Source organism: Paramormyrops kingsleyae, chromosome 13 (genome assembly GCF_048594095.1).
Source record: "Paramormyrops kingsleyae isolate MSU_618 chromosome 13, PKINGS_0.4, whole genome shotgun sequence".
Lineage (NCBI taxonomy): Eukaryota > Metazoa > Chordata > Actinopteri > Osteoglossiformes > Mormyridae > Paramormyrops > Paramormyrops kingsleyae.
This window is the reverse complement of record NC_132809.1, coordinates 30,859,405-30,886,313: the sequence shown is the minus strand read 5'-3', so window position 1 is coordinate 30,886,313 and position 26,909 is coordinate 30,859,405. Positions and strand designations below refer to the sequence as shown.

The following is a 26,909-nucleotide window of genomic DNA, read 5'->3' as shown; positions in this document are numbered from 1 at the left end:
TTAATCATAAAATGTTAAAATAAACACTTCACCAAATGCATATCTATTGCCGTTGAATAATTACTCTATACGTGATTAGTTCTGTGGACACGTATCATATATATATATATATATATATATATATATATATATATATATATATATATACGTATCACATATACAAACACACACACGTGTGTGTGTGTGTGTGTGTAGGTGTGAATGATACACACTCACATACACACATATACATAGACTAAATTTCTTAAATTACCCTCATTACCATATATGGCTTGGTAATACAACCATCTTTATGTGAATAATAATAATAATAATAATAATAATAATAATAATAAAAACACTAAATCTGAGAAATAACCTGAATTACAATTAAAACGCAAAAAAATCAATTATGATCACAGCCTCATCCTACTTCATCATTGTACAGGATGATCTCTGTCACGTCACATTTACATAGTCACGCGCTGAGTGTGCAGTCCCCGCACGCGCTTAGGGCTCCGAATCCCGGCGGTATTTCACGTTCTCTCCCTGCTGTGCGAGTTTCCTTCTCCTGTTTTTCCCCTATAGTCCGAAGAAAAATATCAGGGTAAATTGTCAACTGTATATTGCCCATACTGTGTGCGTATGAGTTGTCTAGCCTGCTAGGATGCAGCCGTGCGTCTCGCCTCCTGGCGACACTGTCCAGGATAAATGAAGATGGATGGATAGACATGCATAATTCCTGTAGTTTAACAATCTACTCAATTAACAGGAATTAATATTGATACAAAATGTTCATTTATAATGTACCAACTTGACATCCTGACATTTTTTTTCTGCTTATAACAATTTAAAACGGAATTACTTCAGGATGATTTTATGGTCTCCTCCGCTACAAAAATAAATGCATTCCTTTCGACTAGGTTTGGCGCTGTTCTATTAATTATAAGAAGGTCGTTACAGTTATTTAGTTGGCTGTATTCAATTTACAGCGTCCCACACTGATGAAAAGCCCGAACAACTGAAAGCACGCTTGCGCGCTTCCCTGAGCGCTGGTTAGCTGCGCGCTTGCGCACTGCGGACCTGTAGTGGCGAGAATTGTGAATGGGGGGTGCCTTTTGGGTGTGCAGTCATAAGTCGGGCTCGGACGAGCCAGGAAGTAACTTCGAACTATGAAGAGAGACGGTTAAAGTGAGGCGAGAAGCTTTTGTTGTCAGGGGATTGAACACACGCCGCTGATCGGAAAGGAGTCATAGCCAATAGCAAAAGCCACCCATATTGCTCGCAGTGGCCAAAATTGGCCTCAGTAGCTGGGTTTTGAGACTGGGGAAAAACAAAGCACTAGTGCATTATAGCGCAGTTTACATCGGATCATTGCTGTAGTGAGTCACTTAAAACCAGGCAACGTATACAAGAGGAAGGAAGAGAGTACAAGCGCGACCTGCGGGAGTCCAGCGTTTCTCTAGCGGCGTGACAAATAAGAGAAGGCACGAAAATTGATCAAATAATATTTAAGATGCCTCGGGTGGTCCCGGATCAGAGAAGCAAGTTCGAAAACGAGGAATTCTTCAGAAAGCTCAGCCGGGAGTGCGAGGTAAGCTGAATAAATAAGTAAGTTACCAAGTGGCGGATACGAGTTGGCTAATGCGAATACGAACAAGGTTAGCTTGCTATATTGCTATAATTTATAACCAGTATATGAAGTTTAGCATTTTGTATTTTTAATGCGCACGCTCTATAACGCGAAACCGAACATTATTTAAGTCTGTTATTCAATTATAATTATTGCTTGGTATAAACTTCCTGTTCTTAAGACGATTGTGTTTCTTTTTTTAAATAAAACAATATGGATTTTTTTTTCGCTCATCCTGGGTCACATAGCGAGTTTTGACAGTGTCCTTGATGTACAGGCTGTAATCGAAGCATGTGTCAGATCGTAAGTTTCTCGCGTGTCCGATCGCATGCGTTTTGAATGGCAACCACACAGCAAAATACCACCATTTTTAATAGCATGCCGTTTTAAGATTTTGTTTTCATGATAATGTTTACTGAGCTCGCTGCTGAATAGCCTGGAAGTAAGAAGGTTATAAGTGCAGCTTTTCGTACCGCTTTTAATACCCTGCGAATTAATGCAAGTTTCTAATGTGGGCCATTTTTATGTATTGCGTTTTAAAAATGTAAAGAATGATTTTTTCATTTCTTCTCCCCCTTTTCTCCCCAGATAAAGTACACCGGTTTCCGAGACAGACCCCACGAGGAAAGACAAGCAAGGTTCCAAAATGCTTGTCGGGACGGACGCTCGGAAATTGTGAGTTTTTATCCTTTTTGGGAGATATTTACTACACTGTCAATTAATACTAACCTCAGTCGGTAAAGCAGCATCAGGTCTGAAGTATCATATTGCGAAGTATAATTACCTGGAAACTAGACAGACTAGTCACAGTGCAGGCAATAGTTTTGCCATTTTTCTTTCATAATTTAAATAAAGTAACGAAATGCTGTATGTGGGATTGCGGAGCTTTGCAAGGGAGTCCCACATGTGTTCAAACGCCTTTTGTGTAAGCTAATTCCTTTTCAAGATGGTTAATTAAACTCTTCCGGATGTTTCCACTAGAACTGACTGTTAAGGATACGGACGTTGAACAATGAATGGAAGCGCGGCTCTGCGCTCCGGCTGCGGCTCCTTTCTAGCGGCACCAGATAACAGCCCTTCCGCAATTCGCTGCCTATTTCTGCATTTTCACAAGCTTCTCCTATCACGTTATCTTACTGGTTTACTACACATTTCATAATATAGACTGGCTTAGTTTAAAAGGATCTAAAGTAAGGGGTTTGTTATAGCGGCAGCCTAAATAAGACAGTGATCCTTATTATCGCTGTTTCTGTTTTATGGTGGCGTGAATTTGCCGGGAATAAATCTCAGCCGTGCGGGTCGCATTTTGACGACAAAACCTAAACTGCATTGTCATACAGATGAAAACTGATTTCCAGTAGTTTAAATCTTCTGAAAGCACAATACTTAATAAAATATCTGTACCTCACTTTAAAGTCAAAGAACATAACAGGTTTATACGTTTTATGGATGTACTGTATAAGCCTTTTTCCTGTCTATTCCTCTGCCCCCCCACCCCTGATTTTCCCGTCTAACTAATTTAATTATAATTCCGAGCCATTTCTGAGTCTGCATGACGAACAGTCCAGTCAGGGTCGCTCTCTCTGGGTCTCGCTAATTTCTCTATAGCTACATCATTCTGTTTCGGAGCTGAGCGTCTTATTATGATGGTGGCTTGGAAAGAACGCTATTTTTTTTTTTTTTTTTTAGCAAATAGTAAGATGGAGTTTTCTTGATAGGGTTTTCTGTTTTGCTATCTTGTGTGTCTGTTTCCTTTTTGAAATAATTACTTAATGGTGAGTAGATTGGGGGAAAATTAACAATTAACATTTGAAAACTATTTCTGGCCAGTTGTTTGTTCTGAGCTCGGTTTTTCACACCAAACCTTCCGGATTCTGTTTTCTTAATGCTAGTGGAAGGTCTTGTCTAAAATAATGTATTGATTTTTTCTCCCCCCCCCCCCCTCCCCACCGCACCTCCTCCCGCTTTCTCCATTCGAGGCTGTATCCCATATCCCATTCTGCCAGCAGTGAATGTTGGTAAAATAGAATCAGATGTGTGTAACTCAATACTTCAAATTGAGAAAATGATGACTCTTGTGTTTTTTTTTTCCTCCCTTCATTTTTCTTGCTGTTCTTTTGCTGTTGTGAGAACTGCTGCTTGGCTCGGGGCACCCTCTCTCTCTCTCTCTCTCTCTCTCTCTCTCTCTCTCTCTCTCCCTCCCTCTCTTTCTTTCTCTCTCTCTCTCTCTCTCTCTTTCTCTGATGTGAAGAATAAATGACTGGCTGCATAATTTATGTTAGGCCTTGCTTTCTGATCCTCTTTGTATTGATTTCTCCGTAAAAGGCTTTTGTGGCGACGGGAACCAATCTCTCGCTGCAGTTCTTCCCAGCCAACCTGCACGGGGACCAGCGCCAGGCTCCCACACGAGAGTACGTCGACTTTGAGCGTGAGACAGGAAAGGTAACCATTTCTATACTCTTCATTTCCCCCTCCTCCTCCTCCGTACTACATAATCTCCTCATGAAACATTTCCTGGACGTTTGTCTCCACGTTAATCTTTGTGAGCAGATGCCGTGTTTATAAATATTGATGTAACAGGGTGTCACACATTCTAAGGGGAGTTTATCATCTTCTTAAACTTTAACAAGCTAATCTTGAGTGGAGTGGAGAAAACAAAATGCCTAGTCCTGCAGGCGTATAAATCAGGAGCTCCACTGGACATTTTTGGAAATTAATTTAAATATATAGGCCTACACACACATACACACACACAGAAATTGTTATCGAAACCATACATAAAAATGTATTAAAATGACTCGCACTGAATATCACATCGAGTAAAGTTTTCCTGTTGTTTCATTTGTCGCATGTAGCGAATGTGCTATAATTAATGTTTGTCTGATATTGTCAATGTATCACATGTGTTGGAGCTAAAGATCTCCTTACTGTCCAGTAAACAATTGATGGTTATCAGCCCTGCTAAGAAAATGAAGCCCGACGTGTTTGCTAAAGCCTACTCAAGGTAGTTCACAACGCGTTTAATTGGCAAGATGTCTGCCAGATAGATAGATAGATAGATAGATAGATGGATGGATGGATGGGTAGATTTGAACACTTTCCCTTTTCAAAACCTCACATTATCACGACCTGTGTCATATGTGAAGATTAACACCAACAAGCAAACACACTTGATTACGATTCTAAGTATTTTCCGGCCTGTGGTATATCTGTCAAGTGTCATTGCATCAGTGATGGCCTCAGTGAGGCAAAGGGTCGATGGGTCTTGACTTCCTGATCTTTACCAGTAAGAGGGGCTGTAAATAATTTATGCTTGTCGCTGAACAGTGTCTGGAGGGCCTAGCGCTGCGGCAGGGGACCCGGGGAAGGTGACTGCCCTCCATCACCACCAGCATAGCTGTGTGTTTCCTGAGTGAATAAAAATAAAAGCGAGCTGGAAGAGAGTGCGTTCGTGCGCGTCTGCGGCAGGGAGCTCAGCTGGACACCAGAGCTGGAGGCATCTTCTGCTGGTTCGTGAGCAGAGGCCCTCTGCCCGCTGTGCCAACCCCTCGGTCCTGGGATCCCGGGGGCGTTCGGTTTATCAGACGGTAACTCCGTCTTCGGCTTGTTTAACAGGCTTGTGAGAGAGGTGAAGTGTGGTCTGAGATGCTCTTCCATGAAAGCGTAAATATTATGACCCCGGGGGAAGCTAATGAGCGTTGGTCAGGCCGGCGGCTGGCCGAGTGCAGACCATTAAGGGACGCCACGATTCCGCGTCCCATATGATGTTACAAAGCGGGAACGTCGCGGAAATGGGTGCAGGCGATCTCTGCACTGGGTATCCGCTACCTGTCGATGTTCCTCTCTTGTTACGGAACTGGGCTCGGCGGAGAAGTAACCAAACACATGGAGTGAGTCATCTCAGTGCCCACGACACGCTGCGGCCCAGCTGTCTCATTATTATTATTATAATGATCATTGTCATTATTATTTTATTATTATTTATTAGTTTATGTATTAAATATAATATTAATTATTATTATTTCGTTTATTTATTTTAAAAAGGATGGTATGGTTCGGCCACTTGAGCTGCAGCCGTAGGCCTTGTTCAGTAAACTCACATCATGTGTGAAAATGGTTCCGAAGTGAGTAATAGACTTGTGTAAGAAGTGGGTGGGTGACACCTTGACACCGCAATTCTAATTCCTCAACTCACAGGAAAAAAAAAAAAGGCTGAAGTATTTTGGCGTCGGGGGAACTGTGCGTTCACATGCTTTGGCAACCTTGGGACAGCGTTTCCATAACCGCCCGGGCTTCCGTGCTTGCGGACCTTCCAGACGGGGTTCGGAGGAAGAGGAAAGTTCTGCCACAGCCGGCTGTGGGTGGCAGTGGGAATTTGCGCCCCCACTGCCCCGCAGGCACTGGGCCACCTCTCTCCCCTGCACTGGATTCCGGTGTTTACTAACTCGGTCATATGTGCCCACGGCGCCCACGCTCACATGCCGACGAAGGCCCACGCCGCGTTCGCCCGCACATGGGCGCCTGGGTCCCCCCCAATGCCGTTCCACGCCTCAGTGACTCTCGCAGAAAGCCGGCCGGCTGGCCTTCTCCAGTCGGAGCCTCACAGCAGGGACTCCGCCTCTGATGTGGTTCCTTCACTCTTTCTCTCATGCGCGCTGCTCCTTCCTCTCAGCCTCCCACCCCCACCCCCACCCAGCCCTCTCTGGGGACTGAATTAGCGGTAACGTTCCCCCCCCCCCCCCCCGTTCCAAAACACAGCCGTGCCAGAGGACCGGGGCCAGTCAGAACTTGGCAGCTGGAGGCTGACGGTAGTATTATCTGCACGGAGCGGCAAGATCTCCTCCAGAAGTGCCCTGCGGTGCAGCTTAAACACAGGCTCCGAGTGTCACCACCGGCTAATGGGAGCCAGCTGCGTGGGAGGTTAATTTTAGCGGTAGCGCGGGGCCTAGGGGTGGAGGTGCGGTTAACCCTCATCTCGCTGCCCTCTTTCCACCATGGCCTCGTAGCTGGGGGGCCGTGCTCCTGGTGCTGGGGGTCGTCCCCTGAATACAGTCCGTGCCTGCAGGGATGCCCCCTCTTAAATTTTGCAGTGTTCCCAGTCTCAGCAGCTGGCCGGGGCACTGCCGGCTCGCCGGGAAGATGTGCCGCCCGCCTTGCGTAAACACGGGGAAGTGGATCGACGCCATCGCGAGAGGCCTCGGACGGAAAAATAAGACGCCGATGAAAGGAGCCATTGTTTCTGCAGGAGTAACTCGCCGTCCTGCTGGTGTGCGACCGTGAAGTGCGTCTGACGCCTGCGTGTGCGGCCGCGGCCTCCAGCCCCCGCATGCCATCCCACGCCGGGGCCATTTGGCCAGATTAAGCCCCCGCCCGGGCTCCTGTTTTATGGATCTGGGATTTGAGAGATCATCTGCTGTCTGTCTCTGCTCCTCAGGGGTAACTCTAAACCTCCTGTGTTCATCTTGGCATGGGATGGGTTGGGGAAATGAGGGGGTGCACTTGGCCCAAGACTCGACTGGAAAGGAGTGGAGTATGAGGAAAGAAAATGAACGCCAATTTTGATTGAAGAGGCGCTTTAATCTTAACCATGTACATCTCCTCCAACGAACTCAATCCTCTTGAAATGGGAGACTCCCCAAGCACCAGGCTTGGCCTTCAAGGACATAGTGGATCCTCAACTTGGCCTCTTCCTTTTCCTCCTCCTCCTCCTCCTCCTCCTCCTCCTCCTGCCTTTCACCCGTGGCGTACCAGCCCCTCGGCCCACTCCCCAGGGTCGCTCCTCTCTATGGCGGTATGTGTGGTTTCTCGGTGGGGGGGACAGGGTGGATTTGAAAAGCGAGAAAAAATCCGGCGTAAATGTCGACGCCAAGAAGTTGGGTCGCGTCCCCCCGCGCTGAAACGGCAGCGGCTGCTGCTATTGATATTGGCCGGGCGTGGAGTTGGTGGCGTCGTGAATGTTTATGTTCAATAAAGAGGACAAAAATGGACGCAAATAACAGGGGCAGAACCACTAAAGACTTGTTGAATATTATTCTTGATATGAAAAACGCAAACCTGATATCTGTTATGCTAAATCTCCGGTTGGTATTTTGATTTTTTTTTGTCTTCCCCCACTGCCGCTATAAATCTCACTCTGTCTTTGTGTAAGAATGTCTGCTTGGGGGCAGATATGTTGGAGCAGACTAAGTAAATGAGTTGATTATGAAAACGGCTGCAGACTAAGGCGTCACCACAGGAATTGGAGTTAATAGTTTTGTGTTAAAGCTTGTTCCCGGGAGCTTGGGGCTGAGGTGCCTGTGTGTCTGTGTGTGTGTGTGTGTATCTGCACATGAGTGTGTGTGTGTGTGTGTGTGTGTGTGTGTGCGCGCGCGCGCGCGCGTGGGTGTTCTGCGCAGCCGACTGCAGGAATGCACTTTCATATTCATGAAGGGCTGCGGATCACAAACACGCTGTCAGCTGTTTGGCGTCGGCTTCACCAGAGAGGAGTAAAATGCAGGCGGCAGTGAAGGGCTTTAATTTTGCCCACTGTTGTTGACAAGTTATTTAAGGAAGTGAAATCGGGATCAGATGTGATTACCACTTTACCCCCCCCCCCCGCCACCCCCGACATGGATCCTTTGTCCTCGCCATGCATGTCCAAATGATTCGGCACTGGATTCCGGAACGTCTCCGTCTGCCGGGAGTCCAGCGAGTGCCGGGCGTGGTGAACCTGGTATGGTGTGGTGGGGGGGGGGGCGGTGTTTGGGGAGGGGCATTGTGTGCTTAATGAGTTCATCATGAGCCCCTGCCCTTAATGAGATGCACAGCCGGGCCTTGTGGGGGTGAAGATCCGGTTACGAACGGGCCCGTCGCGGAATCCTGCGGTCACCCCCCCGGCGGAAGTCGCTCTACCGGCAGAACACTTGTCGATGACATCATCAAAGTGAGTCCCTTAATTGATTCCTGCTGCGCTGTCATGTGCTTTATGCGCCAGGCCCCGCCCACTGCCATGCCCGCCGCGTTCTACAGATCGTTAATTGTTTTGTGGAAAAAATATGCCGTCACTGTAGTTTGTCATCCCCTGACCCTGTAATTAAATGGAGAATGTAATGCCATAAAGGGCCAGTCATTAAGGGGTTTGCTAGAAGCTCCTTTTACCTCCTGCCGCCATCGTGTGCTGAGACTCAGGCCAGTCGCAGGGCCTGACAGTGCTCAGTCTACCTAAGCAGCTCTTCAGAAGATGAGCGTGCAGACTTTGAGGCTCACAGTGGATCTGGCGAGGCTGCCAGTCACTTCCGCGTACAGGGGTGGACAGTTCAAGTCCAGAAAGAAAAAAAAAACCAGACCAAGGTTTTGTTTCAACCAACCAGTTGAGTACTCGGTGACTGTGACTCTTTATGCTCAACTGGCTAGTTGAAACAAAATCTTGGTCTGGATTTTTCCGTGGCTCATATCCTACGGCGGCTGGCCAATGCTGTCGTGGTCCTTTTCATCCTTCGACCGTGGTTTGTAGCATCCAACCCTGCCGTTTGTCTGTCGCTGACTCTCTGGGTCTCCTGAACACGTGGTTCATGTGCATCTGACACAAAGAGAGATGTGTCCTTCTTTTCCATGCCATCAGCAGTGCACGGGTGAACTTCTGATACACTTGAGAAATGGGTAAGGGATTCCAGAAAGTTCTGTCTGTGGGTTTCAGTCCGGTAGCTTTTATCGACGTGAGCTTGATGCCGCTGCCCCTGATAATGGCGTCTCTTCATAACGGGAAATAATATTGGGCTCTGTTTGCGCTTGGAAGTCCCATTTCTCGTGCTGGAGAATGTGAGCGTGCATGATTAATTAATCACCCGGGACGGATGAAAGCCTAGAGCGTTAATGTGCGGTGACTGTTCCTGACAAACAAGTGAGTGTATTTTACATGGCAAGACGATTAGGGCCCACACCACTGAAGTCAATGGAATTCCAGTACTCTGTGTGTGTGTGTGTGTGTGTGTGTGTGTGTGTGTGTGTGTGTGTGTGTGTGTGTGTGTGTGAGCGGGTTTACCTATCCTTATGGGGACACAATGTCCCCATAACGTGATAAATATCTGTTTTTTTTCCCTTATGGGGACCGGTTTTATAAATATAACTCTATTTTATAAAAATCGGTGACTGCTATGAAAAAACTAAAAATGCAAAAACTCTTGTATTTTGTTAGGTTACTTATGGTTATGGTTAGGGCAGGGTAGGGGTTAAGGTTGTCATAGTTAGCGTTAGTATTTTTCCCATTGAAATGAATGAGCATAAGGATATGTTTACCCTACATGTGTGTGTGTATGTGTGTGTGTGTGTGTGTGTGGGGATTATGTTTATATTACCAAATGTTCCCCACAATGTTATAATAACCTGTTATTTTCACAACATGGGGACCATTTTTCAGGTCCCCACAAAGATCTGTGAGTACAATCAAAAAACTAAAAATGCCAAAAGTCTCGTATTTTGTTTGGTTACATATGGTAAAGGTTAGGGCTGGGTGGGGGTTAAGGTTGTCATGTTTGGATTAGAAATGAATGGAGGTCCCCACAAAGGTATGAGTGTGTGTGTGTGTGTGTGTGTGTGCGCGCGCTGTCTCTCCCAGTGTGTAAGTCTGCGTGTTTCTGTCTGCCTCTCTGTGCGTAGGTGGCTGTAATTAAACTATTATGAGTGTGTGGATGTTCCAGCCGCCACTGGGGGCTCTGGTGTATTTAACACTCATCTTGCTTTTTTCTCTGGGGGGGGGGCGGGGGATCTGTCACCGGACAATAGATTTTCTTTCACTTTTATCTCCTCACATGGATCCCCTGAAAAATGTAAATTTCATGCCATATCAGAAAGGTATGAATTAAAGCCTGTGACTGGGGGGGGGGGGGGGGTGGCGAGCGATCGATGAGTACGGACGTCACGGCACTCGCTCAGTGATGGCGTGGAAATCAATGTGGGCCCGGTGTGCCTCGCCCCAGCGACTGGGAGGATGCGGAGGAGATTTATCTTCGGGAATCTATAACAGTGCAGGGATTATGGGTGCAGAATGGGACAGTGATGCATCGAGCTTCGTGCAGTGCGGACTTGTAGGGTCCAGAGGGGCCTCCCCCTCCCCCCTCCCCTCCTGTCGTGACTCGTCGATGAAACGCGAGAGGACGCTTCAATGCGGTCAGGTGTCACTCCCGCTTACACGCCCGCTGTGGATGGATGGACAGAAAGCCGGGGTCTTCCCACCCCTCTAAGATGGCACCAGACGTCGGCCTTTAGCGGGGGGGCCAGATCGGCACCCCCTGGCCCCCAGTGGTGAGAAATGTGGCATGTGCCCGCCGACGGCCTCCCTCCGCACTGTCCCAGGAAGCACGCTTCTCTGTACCTCCCGGTTTTTTTCTTCCCAAACTCCCCCCCCCCAACATCTGACTGTCTATTTTTAGTTTTGGTCAAATTTAAAATGTACCCAAGACAGTCGGGTCTGATCACTCAAACTGCAGGCAGGGACACAGATAATTTTCCCCCTCAGACGTGACTCAGCTGAGCATCTATTACGGGTTATACGGCTCCCGTTCCTCATGCTTGGTTATCGGGGGGGTGTGTGGGCTCTGTGGGTTAGGCCTCTGTGATCGGAAGGTCGCCAGGTCAGATCCTGTGGCTGGTGTGGTGGTTTCACCGTCATGCCCCCCCCCCCCCCCCCCCAAATGCTCCAGGGACTGTCTGACCCTGGTGTCTCCTCTTCATGGACATTCGCCAAATAAATAAATGTAAGTGGTTCTCCCATCTTCCAGGGTGGACCCACGACCCGGTGTACCGATGCCCGCCAGCTGTGAATGTGTCTTTCTGTACAGTTGGAGCCATGAATATGCCCCCCCACCCCCCCAGCGTGACTTCAGTCACATTCTGATGTTGCTGTGGTAGGAATTTCAGCAGACTGCTGGTTTCCTTCCCCTCTTGTTTTCTATGCCGTCTGTCTGGATGGGAGCAGCATCGGCGTAAACAGAAAACGCGCCGGTATTGTTCTTCAGATGCTGCGTGGGCGTCTTTGTGGTCGCCCTGATGCCGCGACCCGTTCCAGGTGGGCAGAGCCCGGGGCCGAGGGAGGGGCCCGGAGGGAGGGGCCCGGAGGGAGGGGCCCGGGGCCCCGTGTAGCCGTTTCGGGGCAGTTACATGGCCCGTCTGCAGGCGTGCACAGCCTTCCTGGTTAATTTGCTTAAGGTCTAAGATCATTATTTCATATAATTGATATCATGTCAGTTTTCTTATATATACATTTATCATTTTAAGTTGCTGGTTGGTCCTGCCCCTTCCACCCCCCCCCCCCACCTCGAGCTCCTGCCCAGGCGGCTTCCGGGCCCCATCCATTGGGATTTACACATTTGTTTGCTTGTCTCTCTTGCACAGGCGCGACGCGGCCTAGCAGAGGTGAGGGTAATTGCCGGCTTTATGGCAGGTTGGGGGTTGGAGTTGGGGGGGTAAATGTCCTTTTGTCTCTGTGGCAGGTGCTTAGGGCGGGGAGGCGGGGGTATGTGCACATGACAATAGTGGATTGGGTTACCTCCAGGCACCCCCACACCTGGGCCTGCTTCTGTCCTGTCAGATTGTGGGGTTGGGGGGGGGGGGCAGCAGGAATTAGGGGGGCCCTGTTTAAAGAGATATATATTATTTACCTTGTGGCCCCGAGGCATCTGTGAATGTAACAGATGTATGGATGTCTTCAGGAGGCTGCCGACTGGTGCCTGATGGGGGGGGGTGGTCACTTTCGCACGCGTGTCACTTCCTGTCAGTCCGACGGGCTGGCCATGCTGCTTGGGCGTCTTCACACAAGTAGTGGACCCCCGTTTGGGGCAGTTAGGAGGCACTCAAATGCTCTGGGTATTTTGGAAGTGGGTGGGGGGGGGGGGGTGAGATGCAGGGGGCGTGGCAGGGGGGGTCATGGCCAGCTGTTCCTCTGGGCTGCTGGAGGCTGAATAATCCAGCAGGCTTTGTTATTAGTCATTGGTTACTCAGCAGTTGGGGAGGCTGCAGAGAAAGGCCTTCTGGTGTTTACCGCCAGTAAGGTTGGGGGGGGGGGGGGGGGGGGGGGGGGGGGCGTCGGCCCCAGTGGGACTCTGACTCGCATCATGACTCAGACGCCTGTGTGAATGAGGCACGCCACACTGTACAGTGTGAGTGGGCGCATTAACTGCTGTAGTATAATGAGCTCCTGCTCGCCAGGTCGCATTGTTCCGCGACCTGCTTCTGGCATTCGCACCCGCGTTCAGGGGAAAAAAGCACGCACACGCTTAAATGCACTCGGGTGCGCAATGAGAACCAGTCACTCACAATGTGCTCGCATTAAAACCACATGCTCACACACACACATAAGGAAATCACTTGCAAAGTGTTGGAAGGCAATTCCTTCCTTTATGTGTGTGTGTGTGTGTGTGTGTGTGTGTGTGCTTGTTTGTGTGTGTGTTTGTTTGTGTGTGTGTGTGTTTGTTTGTGTGTGTGTGTGTGTGAGATCACATGTCTCTTTACAGGTTCACATTAGCCTATATTTGCCACCGGGGGCATGGGGGTGGTGAATAACTAGTCTCGTTCCCATCTCCAGCCTGTTCCATTTTTTTTTTGGGGGGGGGGTGGGGATCTTCTTGTCCATCCTTTGTAATAAGGCCTGTCCCCCTGAGGTCCGCACGTCCATCAGTGGGAGTTTTACTTACATAAAAATGTTCTGAGGGCAGTAGGAAAAATTGTTGGTTCAGAGAGAGAGCCAATCAGACTGTAGAGGAGGTAGGACCATCCAATCAGATGTTACTCTAGTTGCTTAGACCCACCTCCTCTACAATCTGATTGATTATCTCTCTGAACCAATCATTTTTCCTTTCCCCCCCGGAACATTTTTGTGTAATACTGCTGTGAGCCTGTCAGTGTCCTAACTCTCACTCCCAAACATACATTTTCTCTACATCCTAACATAAACCTACTACTAGCTGCTAAATTGCTGATAAAAAAGAGCTCTTCACGGTGAAGGAGATGCACGAAGGATGCTTCCGAAGGCCTAAAGGTGTCTTTCAACCCCTGAAGTAGCCAGAGAGAGCAAGCCGAGCGCTCCATGCCTGTTTCACACCAATGCAAAAAAGCAGAAATGCGACTGACTGAGTGACCACAGCAGGTCGGCTGTGTGGGGGAGGGCGGAGCGGGGCGGGGCGGGGCGGGGCGGGGTCACTCATCTTCCGGGTGGAGATCGACACCCCCCCAGGGCTGCCCCACCCTGCTTGGCCTGTTGTACGCCCTGGTGTGGGATGTAGTACAGTGGAACATCTGTATGTGACTGCAGTAATGCATCTATCTACTGGCAGCCTCTGCCCATGTCTTGGCCAGTTTTGGTGTGTTTTGGATTCTGGAGAATATTCCGCTGTAAGCCTCAGGTAATTTGGGAAGAGTTCATTAGGGTCCAGGGACCAGTGTCATGGTTCTGGATGTGGACATCAAGTACAAATTTGTGAATTTGTGGTCAAGACCATGGCCTGCGTTGAGGGGCCCCATTTTGAGGGTCCCCCTCTTGTGGGCCACTTCCTGGCTCCCTTCCAGTGCTTCTCTGTTTAGGGTTCCATGACCCAATGGATTCCGGCACGCTGAGTCTGGTTCTGGCGGTTATCCGCCACTTCCTGTGAGGGAGGCTGCCCCCTCTCACGGCCCTGGTCCGGTTGGTCCCGCGGGTTTAGTGTCAGGGCTGCGGGGGCCATGGCGACCCGCTGCTCAGCCCAGTCACTGAGCCCCCCCTTCGCTCGCCTGCTGGTTTTCTGACATCGATGTCACATTTGCGGCTTCGGTCTTGTTCTTTAATAAGAGGCGTGCCGCCCCGCAGCAGGGCATGATGGGAAGATCCTCCACCACATCAGCTCATATTTATTAATAGCACACATTGAACCTCTTCACATGTGTAGGGCGGGTTTATTTACCAAAGTGATCTTAACCCAAATATAGTGTGTATGTGAGCGTGTCAGTGCGCCCGTGTGTGTGTGTGTGTGAGTGTGCGTGCATGCGCTCTGTTACAGTGAGAGATGTGGGGGTTGACGATCTTGTGAAAAGGAAGTCTGTGGTTCAGCCGTTTTTGTGCTCGCAGCCATATTTCTTCCCCGTTTCTCTTTGCAATTTCTGTTCTTGTACGTGTGAAATGGACCAGCGTTGAGTTCTTTTGGCTCAGATGGGACAACAACGGACCAGGCCTAGGGTCCTGATGGACTGTGGATAATGTCTTGCATGATAATGGGCCCCCTAGTGCATTGTGGGGGAAGTGCGGTCCAGGCGCTGTCATAAATGTATCTTCTGTTTTGCGCTGGCTTAAAATATCTACGAAACGGGAAACGTGATCCATGTGCGAGGGGGGGGGCTTAGCTGTGTCTGCACGTGACTGGCTGTGGCTGAAAGAGGCAGGTTTCTCTGTTCATTTTTAATGTATTTGTTTTTATTAGGGATTAGAGTCTAAGTATATTTACATATCTAGTGCTGCCTGTGTGCGTGTAAATGCACCCCCTCCCCCAGCCATTTTTGCAGCCTCACTGGGCTACTCTCATGCTTCTTTGCCCCCCCTTCCACCAATGCAATGCCCCCCCCCCAATCAAATCCATCCCCTTTTTCGTGGGGGCTCAGAAGAAGGAAACGTCTCTTCTGCACTTCCTGCCGCATTTGCTGCGCGGGTGTGTGTCTGCGCCCGCATGCGCCGGCGTCGCAGCTCGGGGGCCGCAGAGTGTTCGCATCCCTGCTCCCGCGGGTGAAGCTGACTGTCGGCCGTCTTTCCTGCTGCCGTCGGGTCGGGGTGGGGCACTGCGACGGCCCGTGGTGTAGCGCCCCCCCTGACCTGTGTGCTCAGAGGCCTGTGAACAGCCTTCTGGATAGGAGGCTCTCTCTACGCACTGCAGCTGATTGGAGATTGGGGAAGCTGTCCGTTAACTTTCAGCACATAAATGCTTCAGCTTCTACCCTGGGGGGTGCTGTAGGGCCCCACCTGCACTAGGATGATCCCGTAAACCTTTATAGACAATGTTAGCTTTCAGGCTTTGTGCCAAAAGCTGTATGTTGTAGTGGTTTTTGTTTCAGTTTTACTTGCAGTTTCGCTTGACAAAAAGGGGAATTTTCTTTCTGCCTCAAACACTCCAAGTAATTTTTGAAATCTCATGTTTCTCATTGTCTTGGTACCTTTTCTTCCCACACTGCTCAGCTACGACCCTGATTTCCTCAGTACTCTGACGCATACGAAGGAAATGTATGTCTAGTCTCGAAATTCTTGACAAAGGTTATTTCGTCGGCACTTCTGAAGGGCTGAGCGGTGGTTCACTCGTTATGCCCGTAGAGAAGGAGGGTAATTTAAGGGCACAAAGCGTGTGATGAAGTAGCCATCAAAAGCGGTGAAGGCGTTTAATGCAGCTATAAAGGGCCTGTCCTCCGATGTGGGTCTGATTAGAAGCCGCCTTGTTTTCATTTACCCAGCGTGGCGGTTTCCAAGTAATCAGGGCAGGCTGTCAGTGAATCGAGGTCGCCCATACAGGGCAGCTCGGGGACACTGACCCAGTGAGGGGGCTGTTTTCGGCGGGCGCGGGTGTCTAAATTTACTCCCTGAGGCTGTTGTGGGTGATGACAGGGGGCGGAGCCCATCGGGGTGCGTCTGTGAACGCGGCCTCGCCGCGCGTCTCCCTGCAACTCGTCCCGCCAACAAAGTTCACGAACCTTTCGGCGGGATGCTTCATTTGCACCGTGGGCAATATGGTCCCGTCAGGATGACCCCATCGGCCACACCAGAAAAGACGATGCTGTAATTTAAGCCAGAAGGGGACTGGGACGCATGGAAAAGTGCAGCCATACCTTCTCGCATTTCTGCTCATTTCCTTTGCAATGCCTCCATTTTAATCACGCATTCTCGCCCGCCTCGACTCGGAGGAGCTGCGACTCGCCGTTCGCAAACGGAGGAGCGCTTGGTCATGTGACCACATAGCCGCCACCTCCTGTCCGTCTGTGAGGAATTAAGGCGCCATGACTCGATTCCATGTCCCTACCGAGCGTATAATGGGCACAGATAGATGGTTACATCTCTATTTATTTATTTCCTTTTAAGAATAAACAGACTCCTCTGAATGGGCCTGTTTTGTTCCTCCATCTCGCCAAAAGCCAGTTCAAAGACTCGTGTTGGGCTTTGGCAGCTGGAATGGAGTCTCTCTCTCCAAACAGAGTCCTACTGTTAACCCACCGCCCCCCCCCCCCGGTCCCACCTTGACGTACAGTGCCTGCTTTGAGCCCCCAGCCCTCTCCCCTGATGTGTATATATATATATGTATGTATGTATGTATGTATGCATGTTCTTTATGTACATACACACCCACATGTCCACATACACAGCTGTGAACAAACACACACACACACACACACACACACACATACTGCTTTTCGCCCAACCCTCCCAAACTGAAAAATGGTAAAAATGATCCTTTTAAGTGTTTTTTGTGGAAATACTTTGTTCTTGCCTGTGTACAGTAAGTGCAGGTGGGTCCTTGCCTATGCCAGCGGGTCCCTGTCTGCGCGAGCGGGTCCCTGTCTGCGCGAGCGGGTCCCTGTCTGCGCGAGCGGGTCCCTGTCCCTGACTATGCACTCTGTGTGAGCAGGTGTATCTTGTCCTGGTAAACACAAACACAGGATGCAGCCTGATGAGATGGACAGTGACAGGGAGATGGGGGGGGGCGCAGACTGCAGGAAGTGATTGGCTGATGGCAGAAGGTGTGGAGCATGTAGAAGTGTAGGTGCGTGTGTGTTTGTGTGCTGAAAGCTGAGAGGTTGAAGCAGACTCTGTGGGGCACTGACTGGTTTGCCGAACCACGTTGCTCCCCCCCGCTGGGGAGGTGATGATGGACTCCCCCCCCCCCCCCCCCCCCCACCACCACCACCTCCTCACTCTCTCAGCTACAGAAATAAACGAAAGGCCACACACAGCCCACCGTGCCTAGATTCCTGACCCTCGCCGCCGTGATATTTCTGTGGCCGGGGGCCATACAGACCCCCCACCAAAAGGACGAGTAGCCCGTCTCCAGACATGCAGCCTGTATAAATATACAACGGCATCTCGGGACGGAAATATCACTCTAAATGAAGTGGGGGGGGTGAGACGGGAAGGTGAAAAGCTGGATCAGAATGTGCATCTTCGTGTGCTACAAGAACAGCATCAGCCTATTTAGTCCGCAAACGTCTGGCTTGTAGTGGCTCACACAGCGGGGTGGGTGGCGAGTGTGCCCCCCCCACGCACACACACACACACACACACACACACACACACACACACACACACACACACACGCACACACACACACACACACATGCTAATCCCAGTCAGGCTCTCATCTTTCACCCCAAACACGGCGGCTGCGCTCGTGGAGACGGATGCCTAAAAGGGGCGTGTATTCGTCACAGCCGGACACCCGGACGGCAGGGGAGGTCGGCCAGGGGACAGGAAGCGGGGCTATCTGTGTCTGTCTGCCTCATGGCTGCGAGGTCAAGAGGTATCCCGTCGCCAGACAGGGACGCCTGAAATAAAGTTAGTAGTAGGCAGGGTGAGTGTCACTGGCCGTGGGTTTGTGTTATGGTAAACACAACGGCACTATAGCATGTGTCTGACACAAATATCAATCAATAACCCAACCCTAATATCATTAATTAATTATTCTTAATTGATTAATTATTTTCCAGCTGAACACCTACGTTGGTCCAGTACTTCATGTTGACATTACGGCCTCCACGATCCAGCCTTTCGTTGTCTCGCTTACACAGCAGCATGTGCATCCAGTGTCTGCCGCCTAGGCAAATCGTTGCCAAGGTGATGTGATGTCACCGGCACGGTGGCAGTGAACAGTGACTGTACGGACAGTGACGCCCGTTTGTGATGTGTCGCTCTGCGTAGCGTCGGCCCGACCCGAGGACGTCGGCTTGATGCTGTCGGGCGTGTCTTTGGCAGGTGTATCTGAAGGCGCCGATGATCCTGAACGGTGTCTGCGTCATATGGAGGGGCTGGATCGACCTGCAGCGGCTGGACGGCATGGGCTGCCTGGAGTACGATGAGGAGAGAGCACGGGTACGTACACCGCACACACACTCCCACACGTACACCGCACACACACCGCACACACACCGCACACACACTCCCACACGTACACCGCACACACACCACACACACACTCCCACACGTACACCGCACACACACTCCCACACGTACACCGCACACACACCGCACACACACCGCACACACACTCCCACACGTACACCGCACACACACTCCCACACGTACACCGCACACACACTCCCACACGTACACCACACACACACCGCACACACACCGCACACACACTCCCACACGTACACCGCACACACACTCCCACACGTACACCGCTCACACACACTCCCACACGTACACCGCACACACACTCCCACACGTACACCGCACACACACTCCCACACGTACACCGCACACACACTCCCACACGTACACCGCACACACACTCCCACACGTACACCGCTCACACACTCCCACACGTACACCGCTCACACACTCCCACACGTACACTCCCACACGTACACCGCACGTACACTCCCACACGTACACCGCTCACACACTCCCACACGTACACCTCTCAAACACTCCCACACGTACACCGCTCACACACTCCCACACGTACACCTCTCAAACACTCCCACATGTACACCGCACACACACTCCCACACGTACACTCCCACACGTACACCGCACACACACTCCCACACGTACACCGCACACACACTCCCACACGTACACTCCCACACGTACACCGCACACACACTCCCACACGTACACCGCACACACACTCCCACACGTACACCGCACACACACTCCCACACGTACACCGCACACACACTCCCACACGTACACCGCACACACACTCCCACACGTACACTCCCACACGTACACCGCACACACACTCCCACACGTACACCGCACACACACTCCCACACGTACACCGCTCACACACTCCCACACGTACACCGCACACACACTCCCACACGTACACCCCTCACACACTCCCACACGTACACCGCTCACACACTCCCACACGTACACCGCACACACACTCCCACACGTACACCGCTCACACACTCCCACACGTACACCGCACACACACTCCCACACGTACACCGCTCATACACATACACCTTGCACCCACTCGCAGACGTACACCCACACCTCACACCCATTTACACACGTACACTGCACACCTCCTCGCACACGTACACCGCATACGCACTCACATACATGCACTGCACTTGCACACTCTCGTCTGGATGTCGGACAGACCCATGGCTTGGCCTGAAATAATGTCTTCACACTGCTGTGAGGGTTACAGTTCTTTTCTCTTTCCCTGCCCTGTTGTATCTGCATGTGCGTGTCTGTGTGTGTGTCTGTGTGCGTCTGCGTGTGTCTGTGTGCGTGTGTATGCCAGCATGAGGATGCCCTGGCCCAGCAGGCCTATGAGGAGGTGCGCAGGAGGAACCGAGAATTCGAAGACAGGGATCGCTCCCACCGTGAAGACCTGGAGGTGAGAGGGCGGGGCCATGCAGGCTGGGCGGGGCCTTCACCAGCCAGAGGACAGCACACTAAATTTCGGGTCGATGCGGATCTGTCGGGCTACATCCGCATGTTTCGGGCCCATATTCAGGTTTCTGCTTATGATGTGCAGACCGCTGTGATACTTACATGTGTGTGCGTGTGTGTGAGTGCGTGCACGTGTGTGTGTATTGGCCTAATTGTGTTTCTTCAGCTGGACATGCATGCATATGTTTTTGTATGTGTGTATGTATAAGTGTGTGTGTGTGTGTGTGTGTTGACACAAAAGATCTGCATTTTATCCACTTGTATTAAATAACTATTTTCCCTGGGCCACCTACAAATTTGAAATGGAGCATTTAGATCTGCCAAACGTGTGAAGAATGCACGCATGTCCGTCTGCGTGTCCCCGTTTGACAGGACATAACATCGCGCTGAACTGCATTCCAACCAAAGTTGAAAAACCAAATTGTGTTTTTTAGGACCCTGTTGGATCAAAAATCTGGGACTGATGGGATTCAAGGACGAGGGTCTGTCCTTCCTGCTTTTCACTCTCAACTCTGTCATGCACTTAACATGTGTGTCTGCACGCGTGTGTGTGCATACGTGTATATTTATATGTGTGTGTGTGTTTGTGTGTGTGCCTCCACATGTACAAACTCCAGGCCTGATCGAGCAGACACACATGCATGGCTGTGTGTGCCGACCTGGGAATGCGTGTCTTCTCCGTGTGCCTGTGTGTGCATGTGAGATGGGAAATGTACACGCACATACATACATACATGCATACATACATACATACATACAAACACGCTACTGCTTGTGGTGGCGGTTTGAGATGCAGGATTTCTGAGGGCGCTCCCTCCCATGCATGCAGCCTCTGAGAAACAAACGTATACATTTTTCTGTGGGATACGAAAAATGTATCATTAACATACTGACCGTACTTGAGGTGATCTCTGTGACACCTAGAGAGCAGAGACTGACTTTGAAGGCAGGGATTATGGGTAATATGTACATCTTATTGCTCGTTTTAAAAGGGCAGGGGTCTCCTTTACTAGACTGAAGGTCAGCCAAGGTCAGGTTCCATTGCAAGAGCTTCCTTTGCTATCCAGGCAGGAGTCCATCGCTGGGGTTTAGGGGCTTCCTGTGTGAGAGGAACTCTGTCCGATCTCCAGGCTCCCCTGGGAGGTGCGCTGACATCCTCTGTGACGGTAACGCGGCGCATTGCTGGGAGGAAGCGAAAATTCCTGAGTGGTCATGGAGTCGGATTTCTGTGCCGTAGGGACACTAACAAGGAGGCAGATCCCCTTCCCCCCCATGCCGAGACCTAATGGAAAGCAGACCTTCCCAACCAGCATCCTGCCTCACTGTGCCCACCCCGTCCCTCTTATTCCTGCCACCCCCGCGCCCGGGGGCGGGCGGGCGAGGTCCTCCACAGCTTGGCAGCACGTGATCCCCAAAAGGAGTGAGCCGGAATCTTCCCTGGATGCTTTTCACGGGCGCTCACTTTTCGGAGACCCGTCGGAAAACGTGCCCTTAGGTTTTCCTGGGACCCGTGGAGTTTCCAGTAGCAAAAGAGAGAGAAAAAAAATGCCCCAGAATGAAAATGATTCCGGTTTCACAGGAGAAATCCTACAAAAAGAAATTAAAAATCTAACGCAGCTCAATCTGTTCCGTAAGCAGCCTGCAGTTGTTTTTTGTAACGGGCCTCAAAGAAAGACTTGGCTGTGGTTCCTGGTTTGAAATACGGGCCGTGGGCGTCTGCGCTCTGTCTGTGCGGAGACCCTGCGCAGGCGTGCACAGGAACACCCTGACTGTGTATTTTGAACTACAGATGACCGTTAGTGGAAATATTACTGCCTCTGTTTTGTATCCATAAATGCCACAGCAGCCTTTTACCACTGTATATAAAAGCTGAAGAGGTCCCACTTCAGATCGAGGTTTTTTTTTTTTTTTTTTTAAACCTATTAATTATACACCTCCTCCCCCCAAAGCATATTTTTCCCATCAATCGCTTTGTTAAATAAAACAGCAACACGGCTTAGGTCTTGACAAAGGGTCCTTTGGCAGATGCCGGCGAGCTCCGGCCATGTGGGACCTGGAGCGGAGTGGGGGCCACTAATGGAATTCGGCGTGATAGACACCGACGGGGGGGGGGGGGCACATTCATCATGCGGCCCCTGGGCTGCAGGTGGACTAACTGAGTGAAATATGCGCCACCATCCAATGTATTAATATGCCATTAGTATTGATCTCCTTGATTAGCCCCCACCCTGCATCTGTCCGGCCCAATCCAGGCGCTATTGACCTGCAGCGGGGCTGGATGGGCTGCCGCCAGACCCTCTGATCGATACATCAGCCCCCCGCATGCTGTGTCAGGTGGTTTATTTAACATCTTTGGCCGATTCAGGCCCCCACGGTGTGTGCTAACATAGGCCTGCACTGTCCTGAGCTGTAGCCACTACTTGTGTGGCCTGGGATTTTAACACCCCCCCCCCCCATTTCACCGAGAGTGCAATAACAACCGGTGTTTCTTGGCAGGGGCAGGTAGCTGTACTCACAAAAGCTGCCTTTTGCATGTGAGGCCGTACATGCAGAGTAAGGATTTTTCCCCCTCCTTCCGTTTCTCCAAGGGGGGGGGGGGTGCACGTGGTCAGAGGACCTCCCAGGTGTGACCGTGAGTCTGTGCGTGTTCACATGCATGTGGTTTTTCTGTGCATGCACGGGTGTGGATGTTCCCGGTGTTTGTGCTTGTGACTGCATGCATTCTTACTTACCTGTGTGTGTTGTGTACGGGCAGATGCGTGTGTGTGTGTGATAGGTATGCAGTGCAGAAATGCCTGTGTATACAGGTACACAGGCCCTGAACGCTTCAGTAGGCCTTTCAGATTCCAGCCTCTGTCGTTTTTCTGTTTTCTCTTTTACTTCCTAAAATTGCTCTCTTGGCCAGACTGTGTAAATAATTATGCAGGCAGATATTTTGTTTGGCTAAAATAGTTTTGAACCCCCACCCCCCCCAATAAATTAATCATCTAGAAACATAAATGTAAACAGTAGGACAAACAGCGATTATAGCTGTATTTCAGAGCTTAGGCAATGTACCTAGCACCTCGATCTTAAATATCATTCAAACATGTTTTCAAATTCTCACTTGAGTTTTCAGATCGCTGGATTTAGTGACATGTCTTTGTGTGTGTCTGTCTGTATGCATATGTGTGTGTATGTTTTTGCAAGTGGTTATGAATGTGTTCATTGTTAAAATCAGTGTTGGAGTGATGGCATGTAGCCTTAACTCACATTAACGGCATGTTGACTCAAAAGTATCGGACTCGCTTTGCATATTAAAGAGCTGTAACGTCATTTATCTAATCATGTGATTCGGTACAAATAACAGAATGCGTTTACACTCTGGAGAGGGCAGGCGCTTCGGGCAGCGGTCCCACAGCGAGGTTGGAGTTTGCTGTAATAGTGGGATGATGACACCATAGTGTGCCAGATATACAGCTCATGCCCTTGTCTGCCGGCCTGTCTGTCTCTCTCTCCTCTCTGCCTGCATGCCCCTGTCCCGACATCTATGTTGGGAGTGATTAAGACGCAGACATAAACACATGTATCTCTGACAGGCAGGCAGTCATCCCTTTATTTTTAAAGGGGCAGTGTTTAAGACATCCTCCTGTTGAATAACTGTCTGCCCCTCTGCCCCAAAAAAGAATATCACTTTTTAGGCTTGCAGCCAGTGCCCTCCGATTTTCCCTGGGGGACAGTCGAGGTGCTGTAGGTGGCCGGGGGGGCCATACCTTGGCCTCTAGAGTCTGTACTCACTGCCCCTTGTGTAGCACAGCACTGTGATGTATATTCTGCGTTTGTGTCATGTGACAACTTCTCCTCAAACTGAAACATGAGAGAGACAGAGAGAGCGTCCAGTCCTTCATTTTTTTTACGTTCTGCTCCCAAGGTTCGGATACTAACCTTCCGGACTCTGTTTCCGTCTCACGCAGGCCAGGCGGCAGCAGGAGCCCAGCCCCGGCTCGAACATGGGGAATGCCGACGACCACAAGATGCGCTAACAACACGGGACACGGGTGCGGGGGGGGGGGGCTTAGGGGCATGGGGGCGAGTCATGTGACCCTCACACCATGGCCATCTTTCAGTGTGGCACCGAGCTGAATATGGAAGAGACCAAAGTTCAAGGGGCTGGGGGGTGAGGGGGAGAGTGGGGCGAGTCATTGGTCATTCTTCTTGGGGATGGGGGGGTTGGTTTTATGGTGTGGTGGGGGGGTCATTGGGGTAGTAATGCAGTGGGGTTGGCAGACTTTCCCCGATTCCCCCCCCCCACCCCGTTTCTTGGGTGTTTTTGCACTATGTGGCAGACACAGTTCAGTTCCCACAATGCCTGTTGTATGCATGGAACTCCTATCGATTCTTCTGTTTTCTTTGTCCCCTATGCAAGCTTTATTGTTTTCAAGCACTATTTTAATACAACAGCATTTCTATTATTTTATTAATATTTTGTCTAAAAAGTCAGGATGTTTACTTTTTTTGTATTTTTGATATTTGTAGGTCAGTTTCCTGATTTAGAGTTGGATACAATTAAGATGTAACAAGGTAAAATGTTTTGGAACTTGTTTGAACATCAATATAAACTGTATGGATATGAAACATTTTAAGATAAAAGCTGCTGCTTTATGAGGTGAAAAGGCCTTTTTCCACACTTCAATCAGAATATTCCCTATTTTCTCAAATTTATCTCTGTCTCTGGTCACACATGACTCGACAGACGTAGAATGGGGACTGTATCTGATTTGGGTAAATAGAACAGGATGATAAATTGGTTTACATCTTGTTCATTTTGCTGCATTCGAGTAAAGCTGTTGTTCTGTGCGGAAATCTATAGCTAACAGGGTAATATGTAACATTACTACAATGTCGTTGTATTATCATTCATTTCATCCCATCAGTGACGCAAAGGTGACATTTTTAGGGTAAATACGGCAGCTGAATGCACAGAATTGAAATTTGGTTTGGATCCTCAGCCATCTGTGTTCCTCTTCCAGTTAACCCAGAACACTTGAGCGCGGCTCTATAAAACGTGCACGTTTCAATGTTAACAATCAAATGTAATTGTTTGCCTTCCGGGTGGGAATGGTTACAGCACTTCCTTCATGGGCCACTGTAATAAATTTGTATCATCGTAGTAGTAATTCAGGTGTATGCATGCCCCCTGGTGGAAGGAGTAGGTTCATGTACTGGAAGCTCGTTGCCTCGTTGCTGAGAATGCATTGCTCTTTGGTTTATTGATGGCTGAGTGATCAGTCATTTGTTTTGGCTGGGAATTTGATGTAATGGATTGATCTGTTTTATGTACATCAATGCATGAACTTCACTGTGCAGGTTAGAGGAAAGGTACATATTGTAGAATTTTTTTCTCTTGGTTTTGAAAGTGTTCTAACTGGTCCGAAACTGGGGAGGCTGGATATGAGCCTTATGAAGGTGGTTGAAGGAAAGCAATGAATGAGACTCGGGTCTTGGGTCTTACCTGAAGGTTTTTATAAGAATGTGGTGGTGGTGGGGGGGAGATGGACTGTGATGCAAGAGGCAAGTGGAAGTTAGGTCTGCGTGAGGGGGTCCACGTTTGATTACTGGTCGAGAGTAAAACCAAATCCCCTTTTGGGTTTTAATTTTATTAAGATATTAAATTTGAAATTTTCAAACTTGATTTACTTTCAACTGAATATTTGGAGGAGAGTCCATAACAGGAATGTGATTGAAATTGCATAATCCTTAAACAGGTCAGAAAGAACATTGTCATATAATGATTGACAGACAGGGGGCGTCGTTGTGTAATGTACTTTACGTGCCTGTGAGCAGTCAGTGTAGTTTTTCCTTCACCCTTTATTTTTGTTTATTAAGTCATTTCTGGAGTGCTTGACCAAGTTCACAACTAATTAGCATGTTTTGAAATGATCTATCAATAAAATGACACCTGGATCTATGCCCATGTCTAGTTTACATATTAAAACTGAAAGATTATCGTGTATTGTCCATTTAACAATAGCACTGCTTAATCATTTGTTAGATGTCGGAAACTATTTAAGACCTACCTCCAACTTATACCAAAAAGAAGTTTTGGGATTTTTTTCCACAGCTTTTGTATGTAATCCTGTATCTATGTAATAATGTTCCAACAGGGTCATAGTATTGTTAGGAAAACATTATACATATCCGGGGTTGTATGTGCATTTTCCCCACTTTTTTCCTTACCACATATTGGTATTTGCAGTCAAACTGAACTTTCTCAGCCAAAGAGTTTGGCGAACATCTAGGTACAGATGATAGCCTTGGTAGCCGCGACGGACAGTGTCGCCCCCTTCCTCAGGGCATTGGCCGCTGCCCAGCGCCCCTTTAAAAGCCTGCCCTATACTCATTCATCCCTTCTTAATGCTGGCATTAAGGCCGGGAGTTACACACAGTTAACTGTCTACTGGAAAGCTTGCCTCATCTTTTTTTATTGATTAATTTTCTTATTTGTTTAAGTTATTGAAGCAAACGGAGCTTTGTTCAGTTTTCAGGTTCGGTTATGAAGAAAAGACAATGTGTACTTCTGTTTTTCCTGTTTTTCAATGGTTGCCTTATGTGACAAAGATCGCTTTCGCTACATTTTACTTTGTTGGGGAAATGACTGATTCTGAAGTGTTTTTTTTTTCTTTTTTCTTAATAAACTTGTATCAAATT

General features: G+C 49.4%; 1 protein-coding gene across 2 annotated transcripts; it reads left to right on the top strand.

Annotated features, from left to right (window-relative positions):
- Positions 1-1,016: 1,016 nt before the first annotated feature.
- cbfb (core-binding factor subunit beta) lies at positions 1,017-24,269 on the top strand. 2 transcript variants are annotated; one of them, XM_023827278.2, is made up of 7 exons: positions 1,017-1,573; positions 2,201-2,287; positions 3,938-4,054; positions 18,555-18,671; positions 20,071-20,166; positions 20,657-20,704; positions 24,176-24,265. In XM_023827278.2, the coding sequence occupies exons 1-6, from the start codon at positions 1,496-1,498 to the stop codon at positions 20,684-20,686; spliced, it is 525 nt and encodes a 174-aa protein (XP_023683046.1). In that variant the 5' UTR covers positions 1,017-1,495; the 3' UTR covers positions 20,687-20,704; positions 24,176-24,265. The 2 variants fall into 2 exon arrangements, with proteins under 2 accessions (XP_023683046.1, XP_023683044.1); XM_023827276.2 differs by lacking the exon at positions 20,657-20,704 and having other exon boundaries at positions 1,021-1,573; positions 24,176-24,269.
- The last annotated feature ends 2,640 nt before the right edge of the window (positions 24,270-26,909 follow it).

Excerpts from the sequence above, each read along its gene's own strand:
- cbfb (XM_023827276.2), top strand. The coding sequence starts at position 1,496 with ATGCCTCGGGTGGTCCCGGATCAGAGAAGCAAGTTCGAAAACGAGGAA. Across the intron at positions 1,574-2,200 it reads AGCTCAGCCGGGAGTGCGAG|ATAAAGTACACCGGTTTCCG; the intron begins GTAAGCTGAATA and ends TTTTCTCCCCAG. Across the intron at positions 2,288-3,937 it reads GGGACGGACGCTCGGAAATT|GCTTTTGTGGCGACGGGAAC; the intron begins GTGAGTTTTTAT and ends TCTCCGTAAAAG.